Source organism: Oncorhynchus gorbuscha, linkage group LG19, assembly GCF_021184085.1.
Source record: "Oncorhynchus gorbuscha isolate QuinsamMale2020 ecotype Even-year linkage group LG19, OgorEven_v1.0, whole genome shotgun sequence".
Classification (NCBI taxonomy): domain Eukaryota; kingdom Metazoa; phylum Chordata; class Actinopteri; order Salmoniformes; family Salmonidae; genus Oncorhynchus; species Oncorhynchus gorbuscha.
The window spans coordinates 74,484,002-74,511,329 of NC_060191.1; the positions used below are offsets into that span (position 1 = coordinate 74,484,002).

At 44.8% G+C, this 27,328-nt stretch overlaps 1 protein-coding gene across 1 annotated transcript in view; it reads left to right on the forward strand.

Annotated features, from left to right (window-relative positions):
• Nucleotides 1-27,328, forward strand: part of LOC124004974 (rho guanine nucleotide exchange factor TIAM1-like) — a 114,558-nt gene that overhangs the window by 79,891 nt on the left and 7,339 nt on the right. Inside the window, 7 exon segments of the mRNA XM_046313776.1 lie at nucleotides 2,812-2,920; nucleotides 5,439-5,618; nucleotides 9,407-9,525; nucleotides 17,017-17,125; nucleotides 17,479-17,537; nucleotides 20,955-21,063; nucleotides 23,325-23,412. Coding sequence (XP_046169732.1) covers nucleotides 2,812-2,920; nucleotides 5,439-5,618; nucleotides 9,407-9,525; nucleotides 17,017-17,125; nucleotides 17,479-17,537; nucleotides 20,955-21,063; nucleotides 23,325-23,412 — 773 coding nt within the window.

The window sequence follows — 27,328 nt, forward strand, 5'->3', positions numbered from 1 at the left end:
GACATACTGCCTAGAACTACAAAATGACATACTGCCTAGAACTACAAAATGACATACTGCCTTGAACTACAAAATGACATACTGCCTAGAACTACAAAATGACATACTGCCTAGAACTACAAAATGACATACTGCCTAGAACTACAAAATGACATACTGCCTAGAACTACAAAATGACATACTGCCTAGAACTACAAAATAACATACTGCCTAGAACTACAAAAGTACATACTGCCTTGAACTACAAAATGACATACTGCCTAGAACTACAAAATGACATACTGCCTAGAACTACAAAATGACATACTGCCTAGAACTACAAAATGACATACTGCCTTGAACTACAAAATGACATACTGCTTAGAACTACAAAATTACATACTGCCTTGAACTACAAAATGACATACTGCCTAGAACTACAAAATTACATACTGCCTAGAACTACAAAATGACATACTGCCTAGATTACAAAATAACAGCCTGCCTAGATTACAAAATAACAGCCTGCCTAGATTACACAATAACAGCCTGCCTAGATTAAACAATAACAGCCTGCCTAGATTAAACAATAACAGCCTGCCTAGATTAAACAATAACAGCCTGCCTAGATTAAACAATAACACCCTGCCTAGATTACACAATAACACCCTGCCTAGATTACACAATAACAGCCTGCCTAGATTACACAATAACAGCCTGCCTAGATTAAACAATAACAGCCTGCCTAGATTAAACAATAACACCCTGCCTAGATTAAACAATAACACCCTGCCTAGATTAAACAATAACACCCTGCCTAGATTAAACAATAACACCCTGCCTAGATTACACAATAACAGCCTGCCTAGATTACACAATAACAGCCTGCCTAGATTACACAATAACAGCCTGCCTAGATTACACAATAACAGCCTGCCTAGATTACACAATAACAGCCTGCCTAGATTACACAATAACAGCCTGCCTAGATTAAACAATAACAGCCTGCCTAGATTACACAATAACAGCCTGCCTAGATTAAACAATAACAGCCTGCCTAGATTAAACAATAACACCCTGCCTAGATTAAACAATAACACCCTGCCTAGATTACACAATAACACCCTGCCTAGATTAAACAATAACACCCTGCCTAGATTAAACAATAACACCCTGCCTAGATTACACAATAACACCCTGCCTAGATTAAACAATAACACCCTGCCTAGATTACACAATAACACCCTGCCTAGATTAAACAATAACACCCTGCCTAGATTACTGATAGAGGAATTTTAAATTCCCTTATGTTTTATTGCCAAAACCAATTTAATTCGCACTCATTTCTAATTCATGATAAATTGTAAGTTTATCATTTGCATGAATTAGTAAGAGACCAGTCTTAAAAAACAAGTTCAGCATTTATTCTTGATGAGTACTGAATGCTCACACACATTACCACAGGTTATAAACTGAAAATGACGTCAGCGTTTTCCAAACGTTCCGTTTCACAAACAGAGGGCCCCTCTAATTCTCAAGCCTCCGCGTTATCAGCACGAAGTCAAGGCCAGTCAGCATAAATCAACATTCCCGACCATATTGGAGATGGCCCGTTCCCACCACCTGGAGATTTGTACAACTGAATGAACTTAAAGAACAGACCTTCATTGTTACTTAACTTCCTGACTACATTATATACAATTGTGAAAGGGAGCAAGAGGGACAGTACATTATAGCATTTGGACTAGTCAGTTTCTGATTGGAATGTATACATAATTAGTCATTTCAAACATATTTTCCTCTATCAATTACACAATAACACCCTGCCTAGATTAAACAATAACAGCCTGCGTAGATTACAAAATAACAGCCTGCGTAGATTACACAATAACAGCCTGCGTAGATTACACAATAACAGCCTGCGTAGATTACACAATAACAGCCTGCGTAGATTACACAATAACAGCCTGCCTGGATCGAGGACAGAAATCTATCAACTGACTGTCAAACCTACGTCTACCATTTTAACTGTCCTCCGCTACCAAAACACATTGTGTAACCACGACTCTCTCCTCTCCTCCGCTACCAAAACACATTGTAACCACGACTCTCTCCTCTCCTCCGCTACCAAAACACATTGTGTAACCACGACTCTCTCCTCTCCTCCGCTACCAAAACACATTGTAACCACGACTCTCTCCTCTCCTCCGCTACCAAAACACATTGTAACCACGACTCTCTCCTCTCCTCCGCTACCAAAATACATTGTGTAACCACGACTCTCTCCTCTCCTCCGCTACCAAAACACATTGTGTAACCACGACTCTCTCCTCTCCTCCGCTACCAAAACACATTGTAACCACGACTCTCTCCTCTCCTCCGCTACCAAAATACATTGTGTAACCACGACTCTCTCCTCTCCTCCGCTACCAAAACACATTGTAACCACGACTCTCTCCTCTCCTCCGCTACCAAAATACATTGTGTAACCACGACTCTCTCCTCTCCTCCGCTACCAAAACACATTGTGTAACCACGACTCTCTCTTCTCCTCCGCTACCAAAACACATTGTGTAACCACGACTCTCTCCTCTCCTCCACTACCAAAACACATTGTAACCACGACTCTCTCCTCTCCTCCGCTACCAAAACACATTGTGTAACCACGACTCTCTCCTCTCCTCCACTACCAAAACACATTGTAACCACGACTCTCTCCTCTCCTCCACTACCAAAACACATTGTGTAACCACGACTCTCTCCTCTCCATTTTAACTGTCCTCCGCTACCAAAACACATTGTATAACCACAACTCTCTCCTCTCCTTGTCAGAAAATCCTCTTCTCTCTAGGAGGTTCCTTCCTGTACTATGCAGATCGGTTTAAGATCTACAGTGCGTTCTGCGCCAGCCACACCAAAGTCCCCAAGGTGCTCGTAAAGGGTGAGTTAAACACAGTTGGTGCGTGGTTTTGTATGTGTGTGTGTGTGTGTGTGTGTGTGTGTGTGTGTGTGTGTGTGTGTGTGTGTGTGTGTGTGTGTGTGTGTGTGTGTGTGTGTGTGTGTGTGTGTGTGTGTGTGTGTGTGTGTGTGTGTGTGTGTGTGTGTGTGTCCTAGCTGCTCGTAAAGGGTGTGTATATGACAGTTTGAACCTGAACAATTTCCTTCCTGGCACCACTTCCACTGACCCACCCTGCACTACAGAGAGATGGGCTCGTGTCCCACATGCCAGCATGTGTTGGACTCGTAACCGGAAGGTTACAAGTTCAAACCCCCGAGCTGACAAGGTACAAATCTGTCGTTCTGCCCCTGAACAAGGCAGTTAACTCCACTGTTCCTAGGCCGTCATTGAAAATAAGAATGTGTTCTTTAACTGACTTGCCTAGTTAAATAAAGGGTACATTTAAAAAATATTCCCTACGTAGTGCCCTACTTTTGACCATTCCCTATGGGCCCTGGTGACTTCAGAAAAGTATTCATACCCCCTTTGACTCAATCCACATTTTTGTTGTTACAGCCTGAATTCAAAATGGATTCAATAGATGTTTCTCTTTCACTCATCGACACACAATACTCCATAATGACAGTGAAAACATGTTTTTAACAATGTGTGTGCAAAACGGAGAATAGAAAAATATATCTAATTTACATTGGTATTCACACCCTTGAGTCAATGTTGAATCACGCATGTTAGAATCACCGTTGGCAGTGATTGCAGCTGTCTGTCTTCCTGGTATCTAAGTAGCTTAAGTGCTTTGAACACCTGGATTGTTGTGCAATGTTTTCCCGTTATTAATGCTAGACAAATCATTTTCAAGTCTTGCCATAGATTTTCAAGTAGATTTAAGTCAAATCTGTAACTCTGCCACTCAGGAACATTCACTGTCTTCTTGGTAAGCAACTCCTGTGTAGATTTGGCCTTGTGTTTTAAGGTTATTGTCCTGCTGAAAGTTGAATTCATCTCCCAGTGTCTGGTGGAAAAGCAGACAACCAGGTTTTCCCTCTAGGATGTTGCCTGTCCTTAGCTCCATTCGGTGTATTTTTTTATCCTGAAAAACTCCCCAGTCCTTAACGATTACAAGCATACCCATAACATGATGCAGCCAACACTATGCATGAAAATATGGAGAGTGGTACTCAGTAATGTATTGGAATTTCCCCCAACATAACACCTTGTATTCAGGACAGAAAGTAAATTGCTCTGCCACATGTTTTGCAGTATTACTTTAATTCCTTGTTGGTATTTATTTATTCTGTACGGGATTCCTTTTTCATTCTGTCATTTAGGTTAGTATTATGGAGTAACTACAATGTTGTTGATCCATCCTCAGTCTTCTCCTATCACAGTCATCAAACTCTGTCAGTTAGGTTAGTATTATGGAGTAACTACAATGTTGTTGATCCATCCTCAGTCTTCTCCTATCACAGTCATCAAACTCTGTCAGTTAGGTTAGCATTATGGAGTAACTACAATGTTGTTGATCCATCCTCAGTCTTCTCCTATCACAGTCATCAAACTCTGTCAGTTAGGTTAGTATTATGGAGTAACTACAATGTTGTTGATCCATCCTCAGTCTTCTCCTATCACAGTCATCAAACTCTGTCAGTTAGGTTAGCATTATGGAGTAACTACAATGTTGTTGATCCATCCTCAGTCTTCTCCTATCACAGTCATCAAACTCTGTCAGTTAGGTTAGTATTATGGAGTAACTACAATGTTGTTGATCCATCCTCAGTCTTCTCCTATCACAGTCATCAAACTCTGTCAGTTAGGTTAGCATTATGGAGTAACTACAATGTTGTTGATCCATCCTCAGTCTTCTCATTATGGAGTAACTACAATGTTGTTGATCCATCCTATCACAGTCATCAAACTCTGTCAGTTAGGCTAGTATTATGGAGTAACTACAATGTTGTTGATCCATCCTCAGTCTTCTCCTATCACAGTCATCAAACTCCGTAACTGTTTTAAAGTCACCATTGGCCTCATGTTGAAATCCCTGAGCGGTTTCTTTCCTCTCCGGCAACTGAGTTAGGAAGGACACCTGTATCTTTGTAGTGACTCTGTGTATTGATACAACCTTCCACAGTGTTGAATGACCTCTTCATAGCTACAACAGAATGTGTTTCTTATGGCAGTGTTGAATGACCTCTTCATAGCTACAACAGAATGTGTTTCTTAGGGCAGTGCTGAATGACCTCTTCATAGCTACAGCAGAATGTGTTTCTTAGGGCAGTGTTGAATGACCTCTTCATAGCTACAACAGAATGTGTTTCTTAGGACAGTGTTGAATGACCTCTTCATAGCTACAGCAGAATGTGTTTCTTAGGGCAGTGTTGAATGACCTCTTCATAGCTACAACAGAATGTGTTTCTTAGGGCAGTGTTGAATGACCTCTTCATAGCTACAACAGAATGTGTTGGCTGCGTATTAAACTCTCCCCCCATCTCATTGCATCTAGCTAAGACCGATGCAGACTTCAAGGCGTTTCTGGAAGAAAGGAACCCGAAACAGCAACACTCCTCAACCCTGGAGTCCTACCTGATCAAACCCATCCAGAGAGTTCTGAAGTACCCACTACTACTGAGAGAGCTGTACTCACTGACAGACCCGGACAGTGAAGAACACTATCACCTGAATGGTAAGGAGGGAGAGGGGTGTCCTATTGTACCCACTACTACTGAGAGAGCTGTAGGAGGAGGGAGGGAGGGAGGGGTGTGTCCTATAGTACCCACTACTACTGAGAGAGCTGTAGGAGGAGGGAGGGAGGGAGGGAGGGGTGTGTCCTATAGTACCCACTACTACTGAGAGAGCTGTAGGAAGAGGGAGGGAGGGGTGTGTCCTATAGTACCCACTACTACTGAGAGAGCTGTAGGAGGAGGGAGGGAGGGGTGTGTCCTATAGTACCCACTACTACTGAGAGAGCTGTAGGAGGAGGGAGGGAGGGAGGGGTGTGTCCTATAGTACCCACTACTACTGAGAGAGCTGTAGGAGGAGGGAGGAGGGGTGGTCCTATAGTACCCACTACTACTGAGAGGTGTGTGTCCTATAGTACCCACTACTACTGAGAGAGCTGTAGGAGGAGGGGGGGGGGGGGAGGGAGAGGGGTGTCCTATAGTACCCACTACTACTGAGAGAGCTGTAGGAGAGGAGGAGGGAGGGAGGGAGGGAGGGGGGTGTGTCCTATAGTACCCCTACTACTACTGAGGGAGAGCTAGTACCCACTACTACTGAGAGAGGAGGAGGGGGAGGGAGGGGTGTGTCCTATAGTACCCACTACTACTGAGAGAGCTGTAGGAGGGAGGGAGGGAGGGAGGGGTGTGTCCTATAGTACCCACTACTACTGAGAGAGCTGTAGGAGGAGGGAGGGAGGGAGGGGTGTGTCCTATAGTACCCACTACTACTGAGAGAGCTGTAGGAGGAGGGAGGGAGGGAGGGGTGTGTCCTATAGTACCCACTACTACTGAGAGAGCTGTAGGAGGGAGGGGAGGGAGGGAGGGGGTGTGTCCTATAGTACCCACTACTACTGAGAGAGCTGTATGAGGAGGAAGGGAGGGGGGGGTGTGTCCTATAGTACCCACTACTACTGAGAGAGCTGTAGGAGGAGGGAGGGAGGGGTGTGTCCTATAGTACCCACTACTACTGAGAGAGCTGTAGGAGGAGGAAGGGAGGGGGGGGGTGTCCTATAGTACCCACTACTACTGAGAGAGCTGTAGGAGGAGGGAGGGAGGGAGGGGTGTGTCCTATAGTACCCACTACTACTGAGAGAGCTGTAGGAGGAGGGAGGGAGGGAGGGGTGTGTCCTATAGTACCCACTACTACTGAGAGAGCTGTAGGAGGAGGAGGGAGGGAGGGAGGGGTGTGTCCTATAGTACCCACTACTACTGAGAGAGCTGTAGGAGGAGGGAGGGGAGGGAGGGGTGTGTCCTATAGTACCCACTACTACTGAGAGAGCTGTAGGAGGAGGGGGAGGGAGGGGTGTGTCCTATAGTACCCACTACTACTGAGAGAGCTGTAGGAGGAGGGAGGGAGGGAGGGGTGTGTCCTATAGTACCCACTACTACTGAGAGAGCTGTAGGAGGAGGGAGGGAGGGAGGGTGTGTCCTATAGTACCCACTACTACTGAGAGAGCTGTAGGAGGAGGAGGGAGGGGAGGGAGGGGTGTGTCCTATAGTACCCACTACTACTGAGAGAGCTGTAGGAGGAGGGAGGGAGGGGTGTGTCCTATAGTACCCACTACTACTGAGAGAGCTGTAGGAGGAGGAAGGGAGGGAGGGGTGTGTCCTATAGTACCCACTACTACTGAGAGAGCTGTAGGAAGAGGGAGGGAGGGAGGGAGGGGTGTGTCCTATAGTACCCACTACTACTGAGAGAGCTGTAGGAGGAGGAAGGGAGGGAGGGGTGTGTCCTATAGTACCCACTACTACTGAGAGAGCTGTCCGATAGTACCCACTACTACTGAGAGAGCTGTAGGAGGAGGGAGGGAGGGGGGTGTGTCCTATAGTACCCACTACTACTGAGGAGGAGGAGGGGGAGGGGGGGGTGTGTCCTATAGTACCCACTACTACTGAGAGAGCTGTAGGAGGAGGGAGGGAGGGGTGTGTCCTATAGTACCCACTACTACTGAGAGAGCTGTAGGAGGAGGGAGGGGTGTGTCCTATAGTACCCACTACTACTGAGAGAGCTGTAGGAGGAGGAGGGAGGGAGGGGTGTGTCCTATAGTACCCACTACTACTGAGAGAGCTGTAGGAGGAGGAAGGGAGGGAGGGGTGTGTCCTATAGTACCCACTACTACTGAGAGAGCTGTAGGAGGAGGGAGGGAGGGGTGTGTCCTATAGTACCCACTACTACTGAGAGAGCTGTAGGAGGAGGGAGGGAGGGAGGGGTGTGTCCTATAGTACCCACTACTACTGAGAGAGCTGTAGGAGGAGGAGGGAGGGAGGGAGGGGTGTGTCCTATAGTACCCACTACTACTGAGGGAGGGAGGAGGGAGGGAGGGGTGTGTCCTATAGTACTCACTACTACTGAGAGAGCTGTAGGAGGAGGGAGGGAGGAGGAGGGAGGGAGGGGTGTGTCCTATAGTACCCACTACTACTGAGAGAGCTGTAGGAGGAGGGAGGGAGGGAGGGGTGTGTCCTATAGTACCCACTACTACTGAGAGAGCTGGAGGAGGAGGGAGGGGGGAGGGTGTGGGTACCCACTACTACTGGGAGCTGTAGGAGGGAGGGAGGGGAGGGGTGATAGTACCCACTACTACTGAGAGAGCTGTAGGGGAGGGGGAGGGAGGGGAGTACCCACTACTACTGAGAGAGGAGGGAGGGAGGGGTGTGTCCTATAGTACCCACTACTACTGAGAGAGCTGTAGGAGGAGGGAGGGAGGGGTGTATCCTATAGTACCCACTACTACTGAGAGAGCTGTAGGGAGGGAGGGTGTGTCCTATAGTACCCACTACTACTGAGAGAGCTGTAGGGAGGGAGAGGGGTGTCCTATAGTACCCACTACTACTGAGAGAGCTGTAGGAGGAGGGAGGGAGAGCTGTAGGAGGAGGGAGGGGAGGGGGGGGTCCTGTGTCCTGAGAGATAGGGGTGTACCCACTACTACTGAGAGAGCTGTAGGGGAGGGAGGGAGGGGTGTGTCCTATAGTACCCACTACTACTGAGAGAGCTGTAGGAGGAGGGAGAGGAGGGGGAGGGGTGTGTCCTATAGTACCCACTACTACTGAGAGCTGCTGGAGGGGGAGGGAGGGAGGGGTGTGTCCTATAGTACCCACTACTACTGAGAGAGCTGTAGGAGGAGGGAGGGAGGGAGGGGGGTGTGTCCTATAGTACCCACTACTACTGAGAGAGCTGTAGGAGGAGGGAGGGAGGGGTGTGTCCTATAGTACCCACTACTACTGAGAGAGCTGTAGGGGGAGGGAGGGAGGGGGTGTGTCCTATAGTACCCACTACTACTGAGAGAGCTGTAGGGGGGAGGGAGGGAGGGGGGTATATGTGACAATCAAATCTACTTTTTTACAATTTTAATATTATTATTTTATCAATGGGATGCAGAAGGGTTAGGTTTAGTATAATAGTGTTCCTCTTCTCTTCTCTCTCCTTCCTGTCCAGTCGCTATGAAGGCCATGAACAAGGTGGCCAGTCACATCAATGGGATGCAGAAGGGTTAGGTTTAGTATAATAGTGTTCCTCTTCTCTTCTCTCTCCTTCCTGTCCAGTCGCTATGAAGGCCATGAACAAGGTGGCCAGTCACATCAATGGGATGCAGAAGGGTTAGGTTTAGTATAATAGTGTTCCTCTTCTCTTCTCTCTCCTTCCTGTCCAGTCGCTATGAAGGCCATGAACAAGGTGGCCAGTCACATCAATGGGATGCAGAAGGGTTAGGTTTAGTATAATAGTGTTCCTCTTCTCTTCTCTCTCCTTCCTGTCCAGTAGCTATGAAGGCCATGAACAAGGTGGCCAGTCACATCAATGAGATGCAGAAGATCCACGAGGAGTTTGGGTTGGTGTTTGACCAGCTCATAGCGGAGCAGAGTGGAGACAAGAAAGAGGTGCGTTGTTGTTGGGAGTCTCCTCATGTTCTGTGGTATCGAGACAGAGGTACAGTGTTGTTGGGAGTCTCCTCATGTTCTGTGGTATCTAGACAGAGGTGTGTTGTTGGGAGTCTCCTCATGTTCTGTGGTATCTAGACAGAGATGCAGTGTTGTTGGGAGTCTCCTCATGTTCTGTGGTATCTAGACAGAGGTACAGTGTTGTTGGGAGTCTCCTCATGTTCTGTGGTATCTAGACAGAGGTACAGTGTTGTTGGGAGTCTCCTCATGTTCTGTGGTATCTAGACAGAGGTACAGTGTTGTTGGGAGTCTCCTCATGTTCTGTGGTATCTAGACAGAGGTACAGTGTTGTTGTGAGTCTCCTCATGTTCTGTGGTATCTAGACAGAGGTGTGTTGTTGGGAGTCTCCTCATGTTCTGTGGTATCTAGACAGAGGTGTGTTGTTGGGAGTCTCCTCATGTTTTGTGGTATCTAGACAGAGGTACAGTGTTGTTGGGAGTCTCCTCATGTTCTGTGGTATCTAGACAGAGGTACAGTGTTGTTGGGAGTCTCCTCATGTTCTGTGGTATCTAGACAGAGGTACAGTGTTGTTGTGAGTCTCCTCATGTTCTGTGGTATCTAGACAGAGGTGTGTTGTTGGGAGTCTCCTCATGTTCTGTGGTATCTAGACAGAGGTGTGTTGTTGGGAGTCTCCTCATGTTTTGTGGTATCTAGACAGAGGTACAGTGTTGTTGGGAGTCTCCTCATGTTCTGTGGTATCTAGACAGAGGTACAGTGTTGTTGGGAGTCTCCTCATGTTCTGTGGTATTGAGACAGAGGTACAGTGTTGTTGTGAGTCTCCTCATGTTCTGTGGTATCTAGACAGAGGTACAGTGTTGTTGGGAGTCTCCTCATGTTCTGTGGTATCTAGACAGAGGTACAGTGTTGTTGGGAGTCTCCTCATGTTCTGTGGTATCTAGACAGAGGTGTGTTGTTGGGAGTCTCCTCATGTTCTGTGGTATCTAGACAGAGGTGCGTTGTTGTTGGGAGTCTCCTCATGTTCTGTGGTATCTAGACAGGTACAGTGTTGTTGGGAGTCTCCTCATGTTCTGTGGTATCGAGACAGAGGTACAGTGTTGTTGGGAGTCTCCTCATGTTCTGTGGTATCTAGACAGGTACAGTGTTGTTGGGAGTCTCCTCATGTTCTCTGGTATCCAGACAGGTACAGTGTTGTTGGGAGTCTCCTCATGTTCTGTGGTATCTAGACAGGTACAGTGTTGTTGGGAGTCTCCTCATGTTCTGTGGTATCTAGACAGAGGTACAGTGTTGTTGGGAGTCTCCTCATGTTCTGTGGTATCTAGACAGAGGTGTGTTGTTGGGAGTCTCCTCATGTTCTGTGGTATCTAGACAGAGGTGTGTTGTTGGGAGTCTCCTCATGTTCTGTGGTATCTAGACAGAGGTACAGTGTTGTTGGGAGTCTCCTCATGTTCTGGTATCGAGACAGAGGTACAGTGTTGTTGGAGTCTCCTCATGTTCTGTGGTATCTAGACAGAGGTGTGTTGTTGGGAGTCTCCTCATGTTCTGTGGTATCTAGACAGAGGTGTGTTGGGAGTCTCCTCATGTTCTGTGGTATCTAGACAGAGGTACAGTGTTGTTGGGAGTCTCCTCATGTTCTGTGGTATCTAGACAGAGGTGTGTTGTTGGGAGTCTCCTCATGTTCTGTGGTATCTAGACAGAGGTGTGTTGTTGGGAGTCTCCTCATGTTCTGTGGTATCTAGACAGAGGTACAGTGTTGTTGGGAGTCTCCTCATGTTCTGTGGTATCGAGACAGAGGTACAGTGTTGTTGGGAGTCTCCTCATGTTCTGTGGTATCTAGACAGAGGTGTGTTGTTGGGAGTCTCCTCATGTTCTGTGGTATCTAGACAGAGGTACAGTGTTGTTGGGAGTCTCCTCATGTTCTGTGGTATCTAGACAGAGGTGTGTTGTTGGGAGTCTCCTCATGTTCTGTGGTATCTAGACAGAGGTGTGTTGTTGGGAGTCTCCTCATGTTCTGTGGTATCTAGACAGAGGTACAGTGTTGTTGGGAGTCTCCTCATGTTCTGTGGTATCTAGACAGAGGTACAGTGTTGTTGGGAGTCTCCTCATGTTCTGTGGTATCTAGACAGATGTGTTGTTGGGAGTCTCCTCATGTTCTGTGGTATCTAGACAGAGGTACAGTGTTGTTGGGAGTCTCCTCATGTTCTGTGGTATCTAGACAGAGGTACAGTGTTGTTGGGAGTCTCCTCATGTTCTGTGGTATCTAGACAGAGGTACAGTGTTGTTGGGAGTCTCCTCATGTTCTGTGGTATCTAGAAAGAGGTGCGTTGTTGTTGGGAGTCTCCTCATGTTCTGTGGTATCTAGACAGAGGTACAGTGTTGTTGGGAGTCTCCTCATGTTCTGTGGTATCTAGACAGAGGTGTGTTGTTGGGAGTCTCATTATGTTCTGTGGTATCTAGACAGAGGTACAGTGTTGTTGGGAGTCTCCTCATGTTCTGTGGTATCTAGAAAGAGGTGTGTTGTTGGGAGTCTCCTCATGTTCTGTGGTATCTAGACAGAGGTACAGTGTTGTTGGGAGTCTCCTCATGTTCTGTGGTATCTAGACAGAGGTGTGTTGTTGGGAGTCTCCTCATGTTCTGTGGTATCTAGACAGAGGTGCAGTGTTGTTGGGAGTCTCCTCATGTTCTGTGGTATCTAGACAGAGGTGCAGTGTTGTTGGGAGTCTCCTCATGTTCTGTGGTATCCAGACAGGTACAGTGTTGTTGGGAGTCTCCTCATGTTCTGTGGTATCTAGACAGAGGTACAGTGTTGTTGGGAGTCTCCTCATGTTCTCTGGTATCTAGACAGAGGTGTGTTGTTGGGAGTCTCCTCATGTTCTGTGGTATCTAGACAGAGGTGTGTTGTTGGGAGTCTCCTCATGTTCTGTGGTATCTAGACAGAGGTACAGTGTTGTTGGGAGTCTCCTCATGTTCTGTGGTATCTAGACAGAGGTACAGTGTTGTTGGGAGTCTCCTCATGTTCTGTGGTATCTAGACAGAGGTGTGTTGTTGGGAGTCTCCTCATGTTCTGTGGTATCTAGACAGAGGTACAGTGTTGTTGGGAGTCTCCTCATGTTCTGTGGTATCTAGACAGAGGTACAGTGTTGTTGGGAGTCTCCTCATGTTCTGTGGTATCTAGACAGAGGTACAGTGTTGTTGGGAGTCTCCTCATGTTCTGTGGTATCTAGACAGAGGTACAGTGTTGTTGGGAGTCTCCTCATGTTCTGTGGTATCTAGACAGAGGTACAGTGTTGTTGGGAGTCTCCTCATGTTCTGTGGTATCTAGACAGAGGTACAGTGTTGTTGGGAGTCTCCTCATGTTCTGTGGTATCTAGACAGAGGTACAGTGTTGTTGGGAGTCTCCTCATGTTCTGTGGTATCTAGACAGAGGTACAGTGTTGTTGGGAGTCTCCTCATGTTCTGTGGTATCTAGACAGAGGTACAGTGTTGTTGGGAGTCTCCTCATGTTCTGTGGTATCTAGACAGAGGTACAGTGTTGTTGGGAGTCTCCTCATGTTCTGTGGTATTGAGACAGAGGTACAGTGTTGTTGGGAGTCTCCTCATGTTCTGTGGTATCATGTTCTGTGGTATTGAGACAGAGGTACAGTGTTGTTGGGAGTCTCCTCATGTTCTGTGGTATTGAGACAGAGGTACAGTGTTGTTGGGAGTCTCCTCATGTTCTGTGGTATCTAGACAGAGGTACAGTGTTGTTGGGAGTCTCCTCATGTTCTGTGGTATCTAGACAGGTACAGTGTTGTTGGGAGTCTCCTCATGTTCTCTGGTATCCAGACAGGTACAGTGTTGTTGGGAGTCTCCTCATGTTCTGTGGTATCTAGACAGAGGTGTGTTGTTGGGAGTCTCCTCATGTTCTGTGGTATCTAGACAGAGGTGTGTTGTTGGGAGTCTCCTCATGTTCTGTGGTATCTAGACAGAGGTACAGTGTTGTTGGGAGTCTCCTCATGTTCTGTGGTATCGAGACAGAGGTACAGTGTTGTTGGGAGTCTCCTCATGTTCTGTGGTATCTAGACAGAGGTACAGTGTTGTTGGGAGTCTCCTCATGTTCTGTGGTATCGAGACAGAGGTACAGTGTTGTTGGGAGTCTCCTCATGTTCTGTGGTATCTAGACAGAGGTGTGTTGTTGGGAGTCTCCTCATGTTCTGTGGTATCTAGACAGAGGTACAGTGTTGTTGGGAGTCTCCTCATGTTCTCCAGGTGTGTCTGTGGTATCAGTGGCTGTGTAGTTCAAATTACACCCTATTTGCTACACACTACTTATTTTGAAAAGGGCCATAGCTCTGGTCTAAAGTAGTGCACTAAATAGGGAATAGGGTGCCATGGCTCTGGTCTAAAGTAGTGCACTAAATAGGGAATAGGGTGCCATAGCTCTGGTCTAAAGTAGTGCACTAAATAGGGAATAGGGTGCCATAGCTCTGGTCTAAAGTAGTGCACTAAATAGGGAATAGGTCGTTGGAGAATTTCCCAGAGTATGTTGAGGGATTGGATTGCTGTAACATTGGTATGTTGTTAATGTAACATGGGTGTGTTGTAACATGGTTGTGTTGTAACATGGCTGTAACATGGTTGTGTTGTAACATGGATGTAACATGGGTGTGTTGTAACATGGTTGTGTTGTAACATGGTTCTAACATGGGTGTGTTGTTAATGTAACATGGGTGTGTTGTAACATGGGTGTGTTGTAACATGGGTGTAACATGGTTGTGTTGTAACATGGTTGTGTTGTAACATGGATGTAACATGGTTGTGTTGTAACATGGTTGTAACATGGTTGTGTTGTAACATGGATGTAACATGGTTGTGTTGTAACATGGATGTAACATGGGTGTGTTAATGTAACATGGGTGTGTTGTAACATGGTTGTAACATGGGTGTGTTGTTAATGTAAAATGGGTGTGTTGTAACATGGTTGTGTTGTAACATGGATGTAACATGGTTGTGTTGTAACATGGTTGTGTTGTAACATGGATGTAACATGGGTGTGTTGTAACATGGATGTAACATGGTTGTGTTGTAACATAGTTGTAACATGGTTGTGTTGTAACATGGCTGTAACATGGTTGTGTTGTAACATGGTTGTAACATGGGTGTGTTGTAACATGGTTGTAACATGGGTGTGTTGTAACATGGTTGTAACATGGGTGTGTTGTAACATGGTTGTGTTGTAACATGGTTGTAACATGGTTGTAACATGGTTGTGTTGTAACATGGATGTAACATGGTTGTGTTGTAACATGGTTGTAACATGGCTGTAACATGGGTGTGTTGTAACATGGTTGTAACATGGCTGTAACATGGGTGTGTTGTAACATGGCTGTAACATGGGTGTGTTGTAACATGGCTTGTAACATGGTTGTGTTGTAACATGGTTGTAACATGGCTGTAACATGGGTGTGTTGTAACATGGTTGTAACATAGCTGTAACATGGGTGTGTTGTAACATGGCTGTAACATGGGTGTGTTGTAACATGGCTGTAACATGGTTGTGTTGTAACATGGCTGTAACATGGTTGTGTTGTAACATAGTTGTGTTGTAACATGGGTGTGTTGTTAATTTAAAAGGGGTGTGTTGTAACATGGCTGTAACATGGGTGTGTTGTAACAGTTGTAACATGGGTGTGTTGTAACATTTGTAACATGGGTGTGTTGTAACGGTTGTAACATGGTTGTAAAATGGGTGTGTTGTAACATGGGTGTGTTGTAACATGGTTGTAAAATGGGTGTGTTGTAACATGGCTGTAACATGGGTGTGTTGTAACATGGTTGTTACATGGGTGTGTTGTAACATGGTTGTAGCATGGGTGTGTTGTAACATGGTTGTAACTTGGGTGTGTTGTAACATGGGTGTGTTGTAACATGGTTGTGTTGTAACATGGGTGTGTTGTAACATGGTTGTAACATGGGTGTGTTGTAACATGGGTGTGTTGTAACATGGGTGTGTTGTAACATGGTTGTAACATGGTTGTAACATGGTTGTGTTGTAACATGGCTGTAACATGGTTGTGTTGTAACATGGCTGTAACATGGTTGTGTTGTAACATAGTTGTAACATGGTTGTGTTGTAACATGGCTGTAACATGGTTGTTACATGGGTGTGTTGTAACATGGGTGTGTTGTAACATGGGTGTGTTGTAACATGGGTGTGTTGTAACATGGGTGTGTTGTAACATGGGTGTGTTGTAACATGGTTGTGTTGTAACATGGGTGTGTTGTAACATGGTTGTAACATGGGTGTGTTTATAACATGGTTGTAACATGGTTGTAACATGGTTGTGTTGTAACATGGCTGTAACATGGTTGTGTTGTAACATGGCTGTAACATGGTTGTGTTGTAACATGGCTGTAACATGGTTGTGTTGTAACATGGTTGTGTTGTAACATGGTTGTGTTGTAACATGGTTGTGTTGTAACATGGCTGTAACATGGTTGTGTTGTAACATAGTTGTAATATGGTTGTGTTGTAACATGGCTGTAACATGGCTGTAACATGGTTGTGTTGTAACATAGTTGTAACATGGTTGTGTTGTAACATGGCTGTAACATGGCTGTAACATGGTTGTGTTGTAACATGGTTGTGTTGTAACATGGCCGTAACATGGTTGTGTTGTAACATGGTTGTGTTGTAACATGGCTGTAACATGGTTGTGTTGTAACATGGTTGTGTTGTAACATGGTTGTAACATGGCTGTAACATGGTTGTGTTGTAACATGGCCGTAACATGGCTGTAACATGGTTGTGTTGTAACATAGTTGTAACATGGTTGTGTTGTAACATGGCTGTAACATGGCTGTAACATGGTTGTGTTGTAACATGGTTGTGTTGTAACATAGTTGTAACATGGTTGTGTTGTAACATAGTTGTAACATGGTTGTGTTGTAACATGGCTGTAACATGGTTGTGTTGTAACATAGTTGTAACATGGTTGTGTTGTAACATGGCTGTAACATGGCTGTAACATGGTTGTGTTGTAACATGGTTGTGTTGTAACATGGCTGTAACATGGTTGTGTTGTAACATGGCTGTAACATGGTTGTGTTGTAACATGGCTGTAACATGGTTGTGTTGTAACATGGCCGTAACATGGTTGTGTTGTAACATAGTTGTAACATGGGTGGGTTGTAACATGGTTGTAGCATGGTTGTGTTGTAGCATGGTTGTGTTGTAACATGGTTGTGTTGTAACATGGTTATAACATGGTTATAACATGGGTGTAACATGGTTATAACATGGGTGTAACATGGCTGTGTTATAACATGGGTGTAACATGGCTGTAACATGGTTGTGTTGTAACATGGCTGTAACATGGCTGTGTTATAACATGGGTGTAACATGGTTGTGTTGTAACATGGCTGTAACATGGCTGTGTTATAACATGGGTGTAACATGGTTGTGTTGTAACATGGTTGTGTTGTGTGTTGTAGGTTGCTGATCTGTCGATGGGGGACTTGCTGCTCCACACCAGCGTAGCCTGGATCAACCCTCCCTCCTCCCTGGGCAAATGGAAGAAAGAACCCCAACTGGCTGCATTCAGTACGTTAAGGACAACACCTAGTGTGCATCAGATGTGGCCTTCTCAGAACCATGTAGCTAATGGGGTTCTAGTTCTAGAACAGGACAAAGCTACTTAGAACCTTCTCTAGATCACTCTTAAGATGGCTGTCTGTTACATAAGGGGATACATGTACCACTCTGTCGAATGACATAGACTGTGTCCCCTATTCCTGTTATAGTGCACTACTTTTGACCACAGCCAATTTGGGACTGAGTGCAAGCCTGATCACTCCAATAGACATAATACTGTATTATGATAGCTTATTTCATGTATTTGAAACGTATTACATAGACACTGAAATCTTTCTTCCATCGCCCTCTTCATGGTTCAGTCTTCAGAACAGCCGTGGTGTTTGTTTGTAAGGATGGGTCCAAGCAGAAGAAGAAAATGGTAAGTTCCGTCTCTTATCACAACCAAACCTTTCTACCATAGTTTCTCTGAATCCTAACCTCGATATTCCATTCCCATCAAGTGGTTCGAATTTATTTTGGCTTTGTTGAAGCATCACTTCCATACCTAGTGGTACCTTCCATACCTAGTGGTACCTTCCATACCTAGTGGTACCTTCCATACCTAGTGGTACCTTCCATACCTAGTCGTACCTTCCATACCTAGTGGTACCTTCCATACCTAGTGGTACCTTCCATACCTAGTGGTACCTTCCATACCTAGTGGTACCTTCCATACCCAGTGGTACCTTCCATACCTAGTGGTACCTTCCATACCTAGTGGTACCTTCCATACCTAGTCCAGTGGTACCTTCCATACCTAGTCCAGTGGTACCTTCCATACCTAGTCCAGTGGTACCTTCCATACCTAGTCCAGTGGTACCGTCCATACCTAGTGGTACCTTCCATACCTAGTCCAGTGGTACCTTCCATACCTAGTCCAGTGGTACCTTCCATACCTAGTCCAGTGGTACCTTCCATACCTAGTGGTACCTTCCATACCTAGTGGTACCTTCCATACCTAGTCCAGTGGTACCTTCCATACCTAGTGGTACCTTCCATACCTAGTCCAGTGGTACCTTCCATACCTAGTGGTACCTTCCATACCTAGTGGTACCTTCCATACCTAGTCCAGTGGTACCTTCCATACCTAGTCCAGTGGTACCTTCCATACCTAGTCCAGTGGTACCTTCCATACCTAGTCCAGTGGTACCTTCCATACCTAGTCCAGTGGTACCTTCCATACCTAGTGGTACCGTCCATACCTAGTCCAGTGGTACCTTCCATACCTAGTCCAGTGGTACCTTCCATACCTAGTCCAGTGGTACCTTCCATACCTAGTCCAGTGGTACCTTCCATACCTAGTGGTACCTTCCATACCTAGTGGTACCTTCCATACCTAGTCCAGTGGTACCTTCCATAACTAGTCCAGTGGTACCTTCCATAACTAGTCCAGTGGGTCAGTGGTACCTTCCATACCTAGTCCAGTGGTACCTTCCATACCTATTCCAGTGGGTCAGTGGTAGCTTCCATACCTAGTCCAGTGGGTCAGTGGTACCTTCCATAACTAGTCCAGTGGGTCAGTGGTACCTTCCATACCTAGTCCAGTGGTACCTTCCATACCTAGTCCAGTGGTACCTTCCATAACTAGTCCAGTCGGTCACTGGTACCAGTTGATGTATTGTAAAAGGCCTTCCATACCTAGTGGTACCTTCCATACCTAGTCCAGTGGTACCTTCCATAACTAGTCCAGTGGGTCAGTGGTACCTTCTATTACTAGTCCAGTGGGTCAGTGGTACCTTCCATAACTAGTCCAGTGGGTCAGTGTTACCTTCTATTTCTAGTCCAGTGGGTCAGTGTTACCTTCCATACCTAGTCCAGTGGTACCTTCCATAACTAGTCCAGTGGGTCAGTGGTACCTTCTATTTCTAGTCCAGTGGGTCAATGTTACCTTCCATACCTAGTCCAGTGGTACCTTCCATACCTAGTCCAGTGGTACCTTCCATAACTAGTCCAGTGGGTCAGTGGTACCTTCCATACCTAGTCCAGTGGGTCAGTGGTACCTTCCATACCTAGTCCAGTGGGTCAGTGGTACCTTCCATAACTAGTCCAGTGGGTCAGTGGTACCTTCCATAACTAGTCCAGTGGTACCTTCTATACCTAGTCCAGTGGTACCTTCTATACCTAGTCCAGTGGTACCTTCCATACCTAGTCCAGTGTTATCTTCTATACCTAGTCCAGTGGTACCTTCTATACCTAGTCCAGTGGTACCTTCTATACCTAGTCCAGTGGTACCTTCTATACCTAGTCCAGTGGTACCTTCTATACCTAGTCCAGTGGTACCTTCTATACCTAGTCCAGTGGTACCTTCTATACCTAGTCCAGTGGTACCTTCTATACCTAGTCCAGTGGTATCTTCTAATAATAATAAATAATAATAATATAATAATAATAATAAGTGGTACCTTCTATACCTAGTCCACTGGGTCAGTGGTACCTTCCATACCTAGTCCAGTGGTACCTTCCATACCTAGTCCAGTGGTACCTCCAATAACTAGTCCAGTGGGTCAGTGGTACCTTCCATAACTAGTCCACTGGGTCAGTGGTACCTTCCATACCTAGTCCAGTGGTACCTTCCATAACTAGTCCAGTGGGTCAGTGGTACCTTCTATTACTAGTCCAGTGGGCCAGTGGTACCTTCCATACCTAGTCCACTGGGTCAGTGGTACCTTCCATACCTAGTCCACTGGGTCAGTGGTACCTTCCATACCTAGTCCAGTGGGTCAGTGGTACCTTCCATAACTAGTCCAGTGGGTCAGTGGTACCTTCCATACCTAGTCCAGTGGTACCTTCCATACCTAGTCCAGTGGTACCTTCTATACCTAGTCCAGTGGTACCTTCCATAACTAGTCCAGTGGGTCAGTGGTACCTTCCATACCTAGTCCAGTGGGTCAGTGGTACCTTCCATAACTAGTCCAGTGGGTCAGTGGTACCTTCCATACCTAGTGGTACCTTCCATAACTAGTCCACTGGTACCTTCCATAACTAGTCCAGTGGGCCAGTGGTACCTTCCATACCTAGACCAGTGGTACCTTCCATAACTAGTCCACTGGGTCAGTGGTACCTTCCATACCTAGTCCAGTGGGTCAGTGGTACCTTCCATACCTAGTCCAGTGGGTCAGTGGTACCTTCTATTTCTAGTCCAGTGGGTCACTGTTACCTTCCATACCTAGTCCAGTGGTACCTTCCATACCTAGTCCAGTGGGTCAGTGGTACCTTCCATACCTAGTCCAGTGGGTCAGTGGTACCTTCCATACCTAGTCCAGTGGGTCAGTGGTACCTTCCATACCTAGTCCAGTGGGTCAGTGGTACCTTCCATAACTAGTCCAGTGGGTCAGTGGTACCTTCCATACCTAGTCCAGTGGTACCTTCCATACCTAGTCCAGTGGGTCAGTGGTACCTTCCATAACTAGTCCAGTGGTACCTTCCATACCTAGTCCAGTGGTACCTTCCATAACTAGTCCAGTCGGTCACTGGTACCAGTTGATGTATTGTAAAAGGCATATCACACAGCCATCTAAACCAACCTGCCTTAAATTAACTAAAATGGTCACATCCCAGTTACTTATTAACTTAGAAAGGCTTTATAGAGCATTCATAACATTTTCATACGCACCATATAGATGCTTTGGCAATCATTTATGGATCTGTTGGGGTGTGTATCTGTCTGTAGGGGGGGTGCGTATCTATCTGTAGGGGGTGCGTATCTGTCTGTTGGGGGTGCGTATCTGTCTGTAGGGGGGGGGGGGTATCTGTCTGTCTGATGGGCGTATCTAAGGGCTGTCTGTGTGTCTCTCAGGGTGGCTCCCATCGAGTGTCGTCAGTCTCGTCTGAAGACAAGGACCCATTCCGCTTCCGTCACATGATCTCCACAGACGCGCTCCAAGTCCGAGCCCTCAATAACCAAGGTACAGTTCAGTATAGAGCCCTCAATAACCAAGGTACAGTTTAATATAGAGCCCTCAATCAAATCAAATCAAATTTATTTATATAGCCCTTCGTACATCAGCTGATATCTCAAAGTGCTGTACAGAAACCCAGCCTAAAACCCCAAACAGCAAACAATGCAGGTGTAGAAGCACGGTGGCGAGGAAAAACTCCCTAGAAAGGCCAAAACCTAGGAAGAAACCTAGAGAGGAACCAGGCTATGTGGGGTGGCCAGTCCTCTTCTGGCTGTGCCGGGTGGAGATTATAACAGAACATGGCCAAGATGTTCAAATGTTCATAAATGACCAGCATGGTCGAATAATAACAAGGCAGAACAGTTGAAACTGGAGCAGCAGCACAGTCAGGTGGACTGGGGACAGCAAGGAGTCATCATGTCAGGTAGTCCTGGGGCACGGTCCTAGGGCTCAGGTCCTCAGAGAGAGAGAAAGAAAGAGAGAATTAGAGAGAGCATATGTGGGGTGGCCCGTCCTCTTCTGGCTGTGCCGGGTGGAGATTATAACAGAACATGGCCAAGATGTTCAAATGTTCATAAATGACCAGCATGGTCGAATAATAGTAAGGCAGAACAGTTGAAACTGGAGCAGCAGCATGGCCAGGTGGACTGGGGACAGCAAGGAGTCATCATGTCAGGTAGTCCTGGGGTATGGTCCTAGGGCTCAGGTCAGTTGAAACTGGAGCAGCAGCACGGTCAGGTGGACTGGGGACAGCAAGGAGTCATCATGTCAGGTAGTCCTGGGGCATGGTCCTAGGGCTCAGGTCCTCCGAGAGAGAGAAAGAAAGAAGGAGAGAATTAGAGAACGCACACTTAGATTCACACAGGACACCGAATAGGACAGGAGAAGTACTCCAGATATAACAAACTGACCCTAGCCCCCCCGACACAAACTACTGCAGCATAAATACTGGAGGCTGAGACGGTAGGGTTCAGGAGACACTGTGGTACAGTAACCAAGGTACAGTTCAATATAGAGCCCTCAATAACCAAGGTACAGTTCAATATATAGCCCTCTATAACCAAGGTACAGTTTAATATAGAGCCCTCTATAACCAAGGTACAGTTTAATATAGAGCCCTCAAATACCAAGGTACAGTTCAATATAGAGCCCTCTATAACCAAGGTACAGTTCAGTATAGAGCCCTCTATAACCAAGGTACAGTTCAGTATAGAGCCCTCTATAACCAAGGTACAGTTTAATATAGAGCCCTCTATAACCAAGGTACAGTACAGTTTAATATAGAGCCCTCAATAATCAAGGTCCAGTTTAATATAGAGCCCTCAATAATCAAGGTCCAGTTTAATATAGAGCCCTCTACAACCAAGGTACAGTTCAATATAGAGCCCTCAATTACCAAGGTACAGTTCAATATAGAGCCCTCTATAACCAAGGTACAGTTGAATATAGAGCCCTCAATAACCAAGGTACAGTTCAATATAGAACCCTCAGTAACCAAGGTACAGTTCAGTATAGAGCCCTCTATAACCAAGGTACAGTTTAATATAGAGCCCTCTATAACCAAGGTACAGTACAGTTTAATATAGAGCCCTCAATAATCAAGGTCCAGTTTAATATAGAGCCCTCAATAATCAAGGTCCAGTTTAATATAGAGCCCTCAATAATCAAGGTCCAGTTTAATATAGAGCCCTCTACAACCAAGGTACAGTTCAATATAGAGCCCTCAATTACCAAGGTACAGTTCAATATAGAGCCCTCTATAACCAAGGTACAGTTGAATATAGAGCCCTCAATAACCAAGGTACAGTTCAGTATAGAGCCCTCTACAACCAAGGTACAGTTCAATATAGAGCCCTCAATTACCAAGGTACAGTTCAATATAGAGCCCTCTATAACCAAGGTACAGTTGAATATAGAGCCCTCAATAACCAAGGTACAGTTCAGTATAGAGCCCTCTATAACCAAGGTACAGTTGAATATAGAGCCCTCAATAACCAAGGTACAGTTCTGAATAGACATGATGTTCTTTGTAATGTTCTTCTCTGTCTGAATAGACATGTTCTTCTCTGTCTGAATAGACATGATGTTCTTTGTAATGTTCTTCTCTGTCTGAATAGACATGTTCTTCTCTGTCTGAATAGACATGATGTTCTTTGTAATGTTCTTCTCTGTCTGAATAGACATGATGGAGTGAGAGAAAGATAGTCAGTGACTACAAATGAGTTGTTCTGTATGTGAGGTTATAACATGTGTGCGTGCCATTGCAGACGGAGAGGGCTCAGCCGTGTGTGAGATCGTCCACGTCAAGTCGGAGTCAGAAGGACGGCCGGAGAGGACATTCCACCTGTGCTGCAGGTGAGCCTCCTGACCCAACTGATAGAAGACAACATTGGCATTAAGTCACTGATTTACTTTGGAACCACCCTCAATATCTTTTAATCGTAAAAAAAAATCTTATTTAATTCATTCATTAATAATAGTGCCTTTCCAGATGCCCAAAGCACCAAGAGGGGAAGCTCCTTGATGCTGATTAATGCTGTGGCTATTGACCTATAAACAGTTGAAGTCGGAAGTTTACACACACCTTAGCCAAATACATTTAAACTCAGTTTTTCACAATTCCTGACATTGAATCCTCGTTAAAAAAAAATCCCTGTTTTAGGTCAGTTTGGATCACCACTTTATTTTAAGAATGTGAAATGTCAGAATAATAGTAGAGAGTGATTTATTTCAGCTTTTATTTCTTTCATCACATTCCCAGTGGGTCAGAAGTTTACATACACTCAATTAGTATTTGGTAGAATTGCCTTTAAATTGTTTAACTTGGGTCAAACATTTCGGGTGGCCATCCACAAGCTTCCCACAATAAGTTGGGTGACTTTTGGCCCATTCCTCCTTTTTTATGGAGGTTTTGGAGCAGTGGCTTCTTCCTTGCTGGGCGGCCTTTCAGGTTATGTCGATATAGGACTCATTTTACTGTGGATATAGATACCTTTGTACCTGTTTCCTCCAGCATCTTCACAAAATACTTTGCTGTTGTTCTGGGATTGATTTGCACTATTCGCACCAAAGTACATTCATATCTATGAGACAGAACGCGTCTTCTTCCTGAGCGGTATGGCGGCTGCGTGGTCCCATGGTGTTTATACTTGCGTACTATTGTTTATACAGATGAACTTGGTACCTTCAGGCATTTGGAAATTGCTCCCAAGGATGAACCAGACTTGTGGAGGTCTACAACCTTTTGTTGAGGTCTTTGGCTGATTGTTTTTGATTTTCTCATGATGTCAAGCAAAGACGCACTGAGTTTGAAGGTAGGCCTTGAAATACAATCACAGGTACACCTCCAATTGACTCAAATGATGCCAATTAGCCTATCAGAAACTTCTAAAGCCATGACATAATTTTCTGGAATATTCCAAGCTGTTTAAAGGCACAGTCAAGTTAGTGTGTGTAAACTTCTGACCCACTGGAATTGTGATACAGTGAATTATAAGTGAAATAATCTGACTGTAAACAATTGTTGGACTTGTGTCATGCACAAAGTAGAAGTCCTAACTGACTTGTCAAAACTATAGTTTGTTAACAAGAAATTGACTGACTTCAACTGTATGTCTTATTAACCATCTGAGAATTAAACCAATCAAATACCATTTTATGTGTCACATGGCCTCGAGTACGACAGGTGTAGTCCTTACCGTGAAATGTTTACTTACAAGCCCTTAACCAACAAGAAGAGTTCAAGAAATAAAGTAAAGAAATGTAATAAAAAGTAATACAATAAAATAACAATGAGACTATATACAGGGGTACAGGTTAGTAATGAGACTATATACAGGGGTACAGGTTAGTAATGAGACTATATACAGGGGTACAGGTTAGTAATGAGACTATATACAGGGGTACAGGTTAGTAATGAGACTATATACAGGGGTACAGGTTAGTAATGAGACTATATACAGGGGTACAGGTTAGTAATGAGACTATATACAGGGGTACAGGTTAGTAATGAGACTATATACAGGGGTACAGGTTAGTAATGAGACTATATACAGGGGGTACAGGTTAGTAATGAGACTATATACAGGGGTACAGGTTAGTAATGAGACTATATACAGGGGTACAGGTTAGTAATGAGACTATATACAGGGGTACAGGTTAGTAATGAGACTATATACAGGGGTACAGGTTAGTAATGAGACTATATACAGGGGCACAGGTTAGTAATGAGACTATATACAGGGGTACAGGTTAGTAATGAGACTATATACAGGGGTACAGGTTAGTAATGAGACTATATACAGGGGTACAGGTTAGTAATGAGACTATATACAGGGGTACAGGTTAGTAATGAGACTATATACAGGGGTACAGGTTAGTAATGAGACAGGTTAGTAATGAGACTATATACAGGGGGTACAGGTTAGTAATGAGACTATATACAGGGGTACAGGTTAGTAATGAGACTATATACAGGGGTACAGGTTAGTAATGAGACTATATACAGGGGTACAGGTTAGTAATGAGACTATATACAGGGGTACAGGTTAGGGGTACAGGTTAGTAATGAGACTATATACAGGGGTACAGGCTTTTATCCAAAGGCGACTTACAGTCAATGATTCTATATGGGTGGTCCCATTTTAGGGGTATCAGGTTAGTAATGAGACTATATAGGGGGTACAGGTTAGTAATGAGACTATATACAGGGGTACAGGTTAGTAATGAGACTATATACAGGGGTACAGGTTAGTAATGAGACTATATACAGGGGTACAGGTTAGTAATGAGACTATAATGAGACTATATAGGGGTACAGGTTAGTAATGAGACTATATACAGGGGTACAGGTTAGTAATGAGACTATATACAGGGGTACAGGTTAGTAATGAGACTATATACAGGGGGTACAGGTTAGTAATGAGACTATATACAGGGGTACAGGTTAGTAATGAGACTATATACAGGGGTACAGGTTAGTAATGAGACTATATACAGGGGTACAGGTTAGTAATGAGACTATATACAGGGGTACAGGTTAGTAATGAGACTATATACAGGGGACAGGTTAGTAATGAGACTATATACAGGGGTACAGGTTAGTAATGAGACTATATACAGGGGTACAGGTTAGTAATGAGACTATATACAGGGGTACAGGTTAGTAATGAGACTATATACAGGGGGTACAGGTTAGTAATGAGACTATATACAGGGGGTACAGGTTAGTAATGAGACTATATACAGGGGGTACAGGTTAGTAATGAGACAGGTTAGTTATGAGACTATATACAGGGGGTACAGGACTATATTACAGTAATGAGACTATATACAGGGGTACAGGTTAGTAATGAGACTATATACAGGGGTACAGGTTAGTAATGAGACTATATACAGGGTACAGGTTAGTAATGAGACTATATACAGGGGTACAGGTTAGTAATGAGACTATATACAGGGGTACAGGTTAGTAATGAGTTAGGGGTACAGGTTAGTAATGAGACTATATACAGGGGTACAGGTTAGTAATGAGACTATATACAGGGGTACAGGTTAGTAATGAGACTATATACAGGGGTACAGGTTAGTAATGAGACTATATACAGGGGTACAGGTTAGTAATGAGACTATATACAGGGGTACAGGTTAGTAATGAGACTATATACAGGGGTACAGGTTAGTAATGAGACTATATACAGGGGTACAGGTTAGTAATGAGACTATATACAGGGGTACAGGTTAGTAATGAGAGGGGTACAGGTTAGTAATGAGACTATATACAGGGGTACAGGTTAGTAATGAGACTATATACAGGGGTACAGGTTAGTTGAGGCTATATGAGAGTAATGAGACTATATACAGGGGTACAGGTTAGTAATGAGACTATATACAGGGGTACAGGTTAGTAATGAGACTATATACAAGGGGTACAGGTTAGTAATGAGACTATATACAGGGGTACAGGTTAGTAATGAGACTATATACAGGGGTACAGGTTAGTAATGAGACTATATACAGGGGTACAGGTTAGTAATGAGACTATATACAGGGGTACAGGTTAGTAATGAGACTATATACAGGGGTACAGGTTAGTAATGAGACTATATACAGGGGTACAGGTTAGTAATGAGACTATATACAGGGGTACAGGTTAGTAATGAGACTATATACAGGGGTACAGGTTAGTAATGAGACTATATACAGGGGGTACAGGTTAGTAATGAGACTATATACAGGGGTACAGGTTAGTAATGAGACTATATACAGGGGT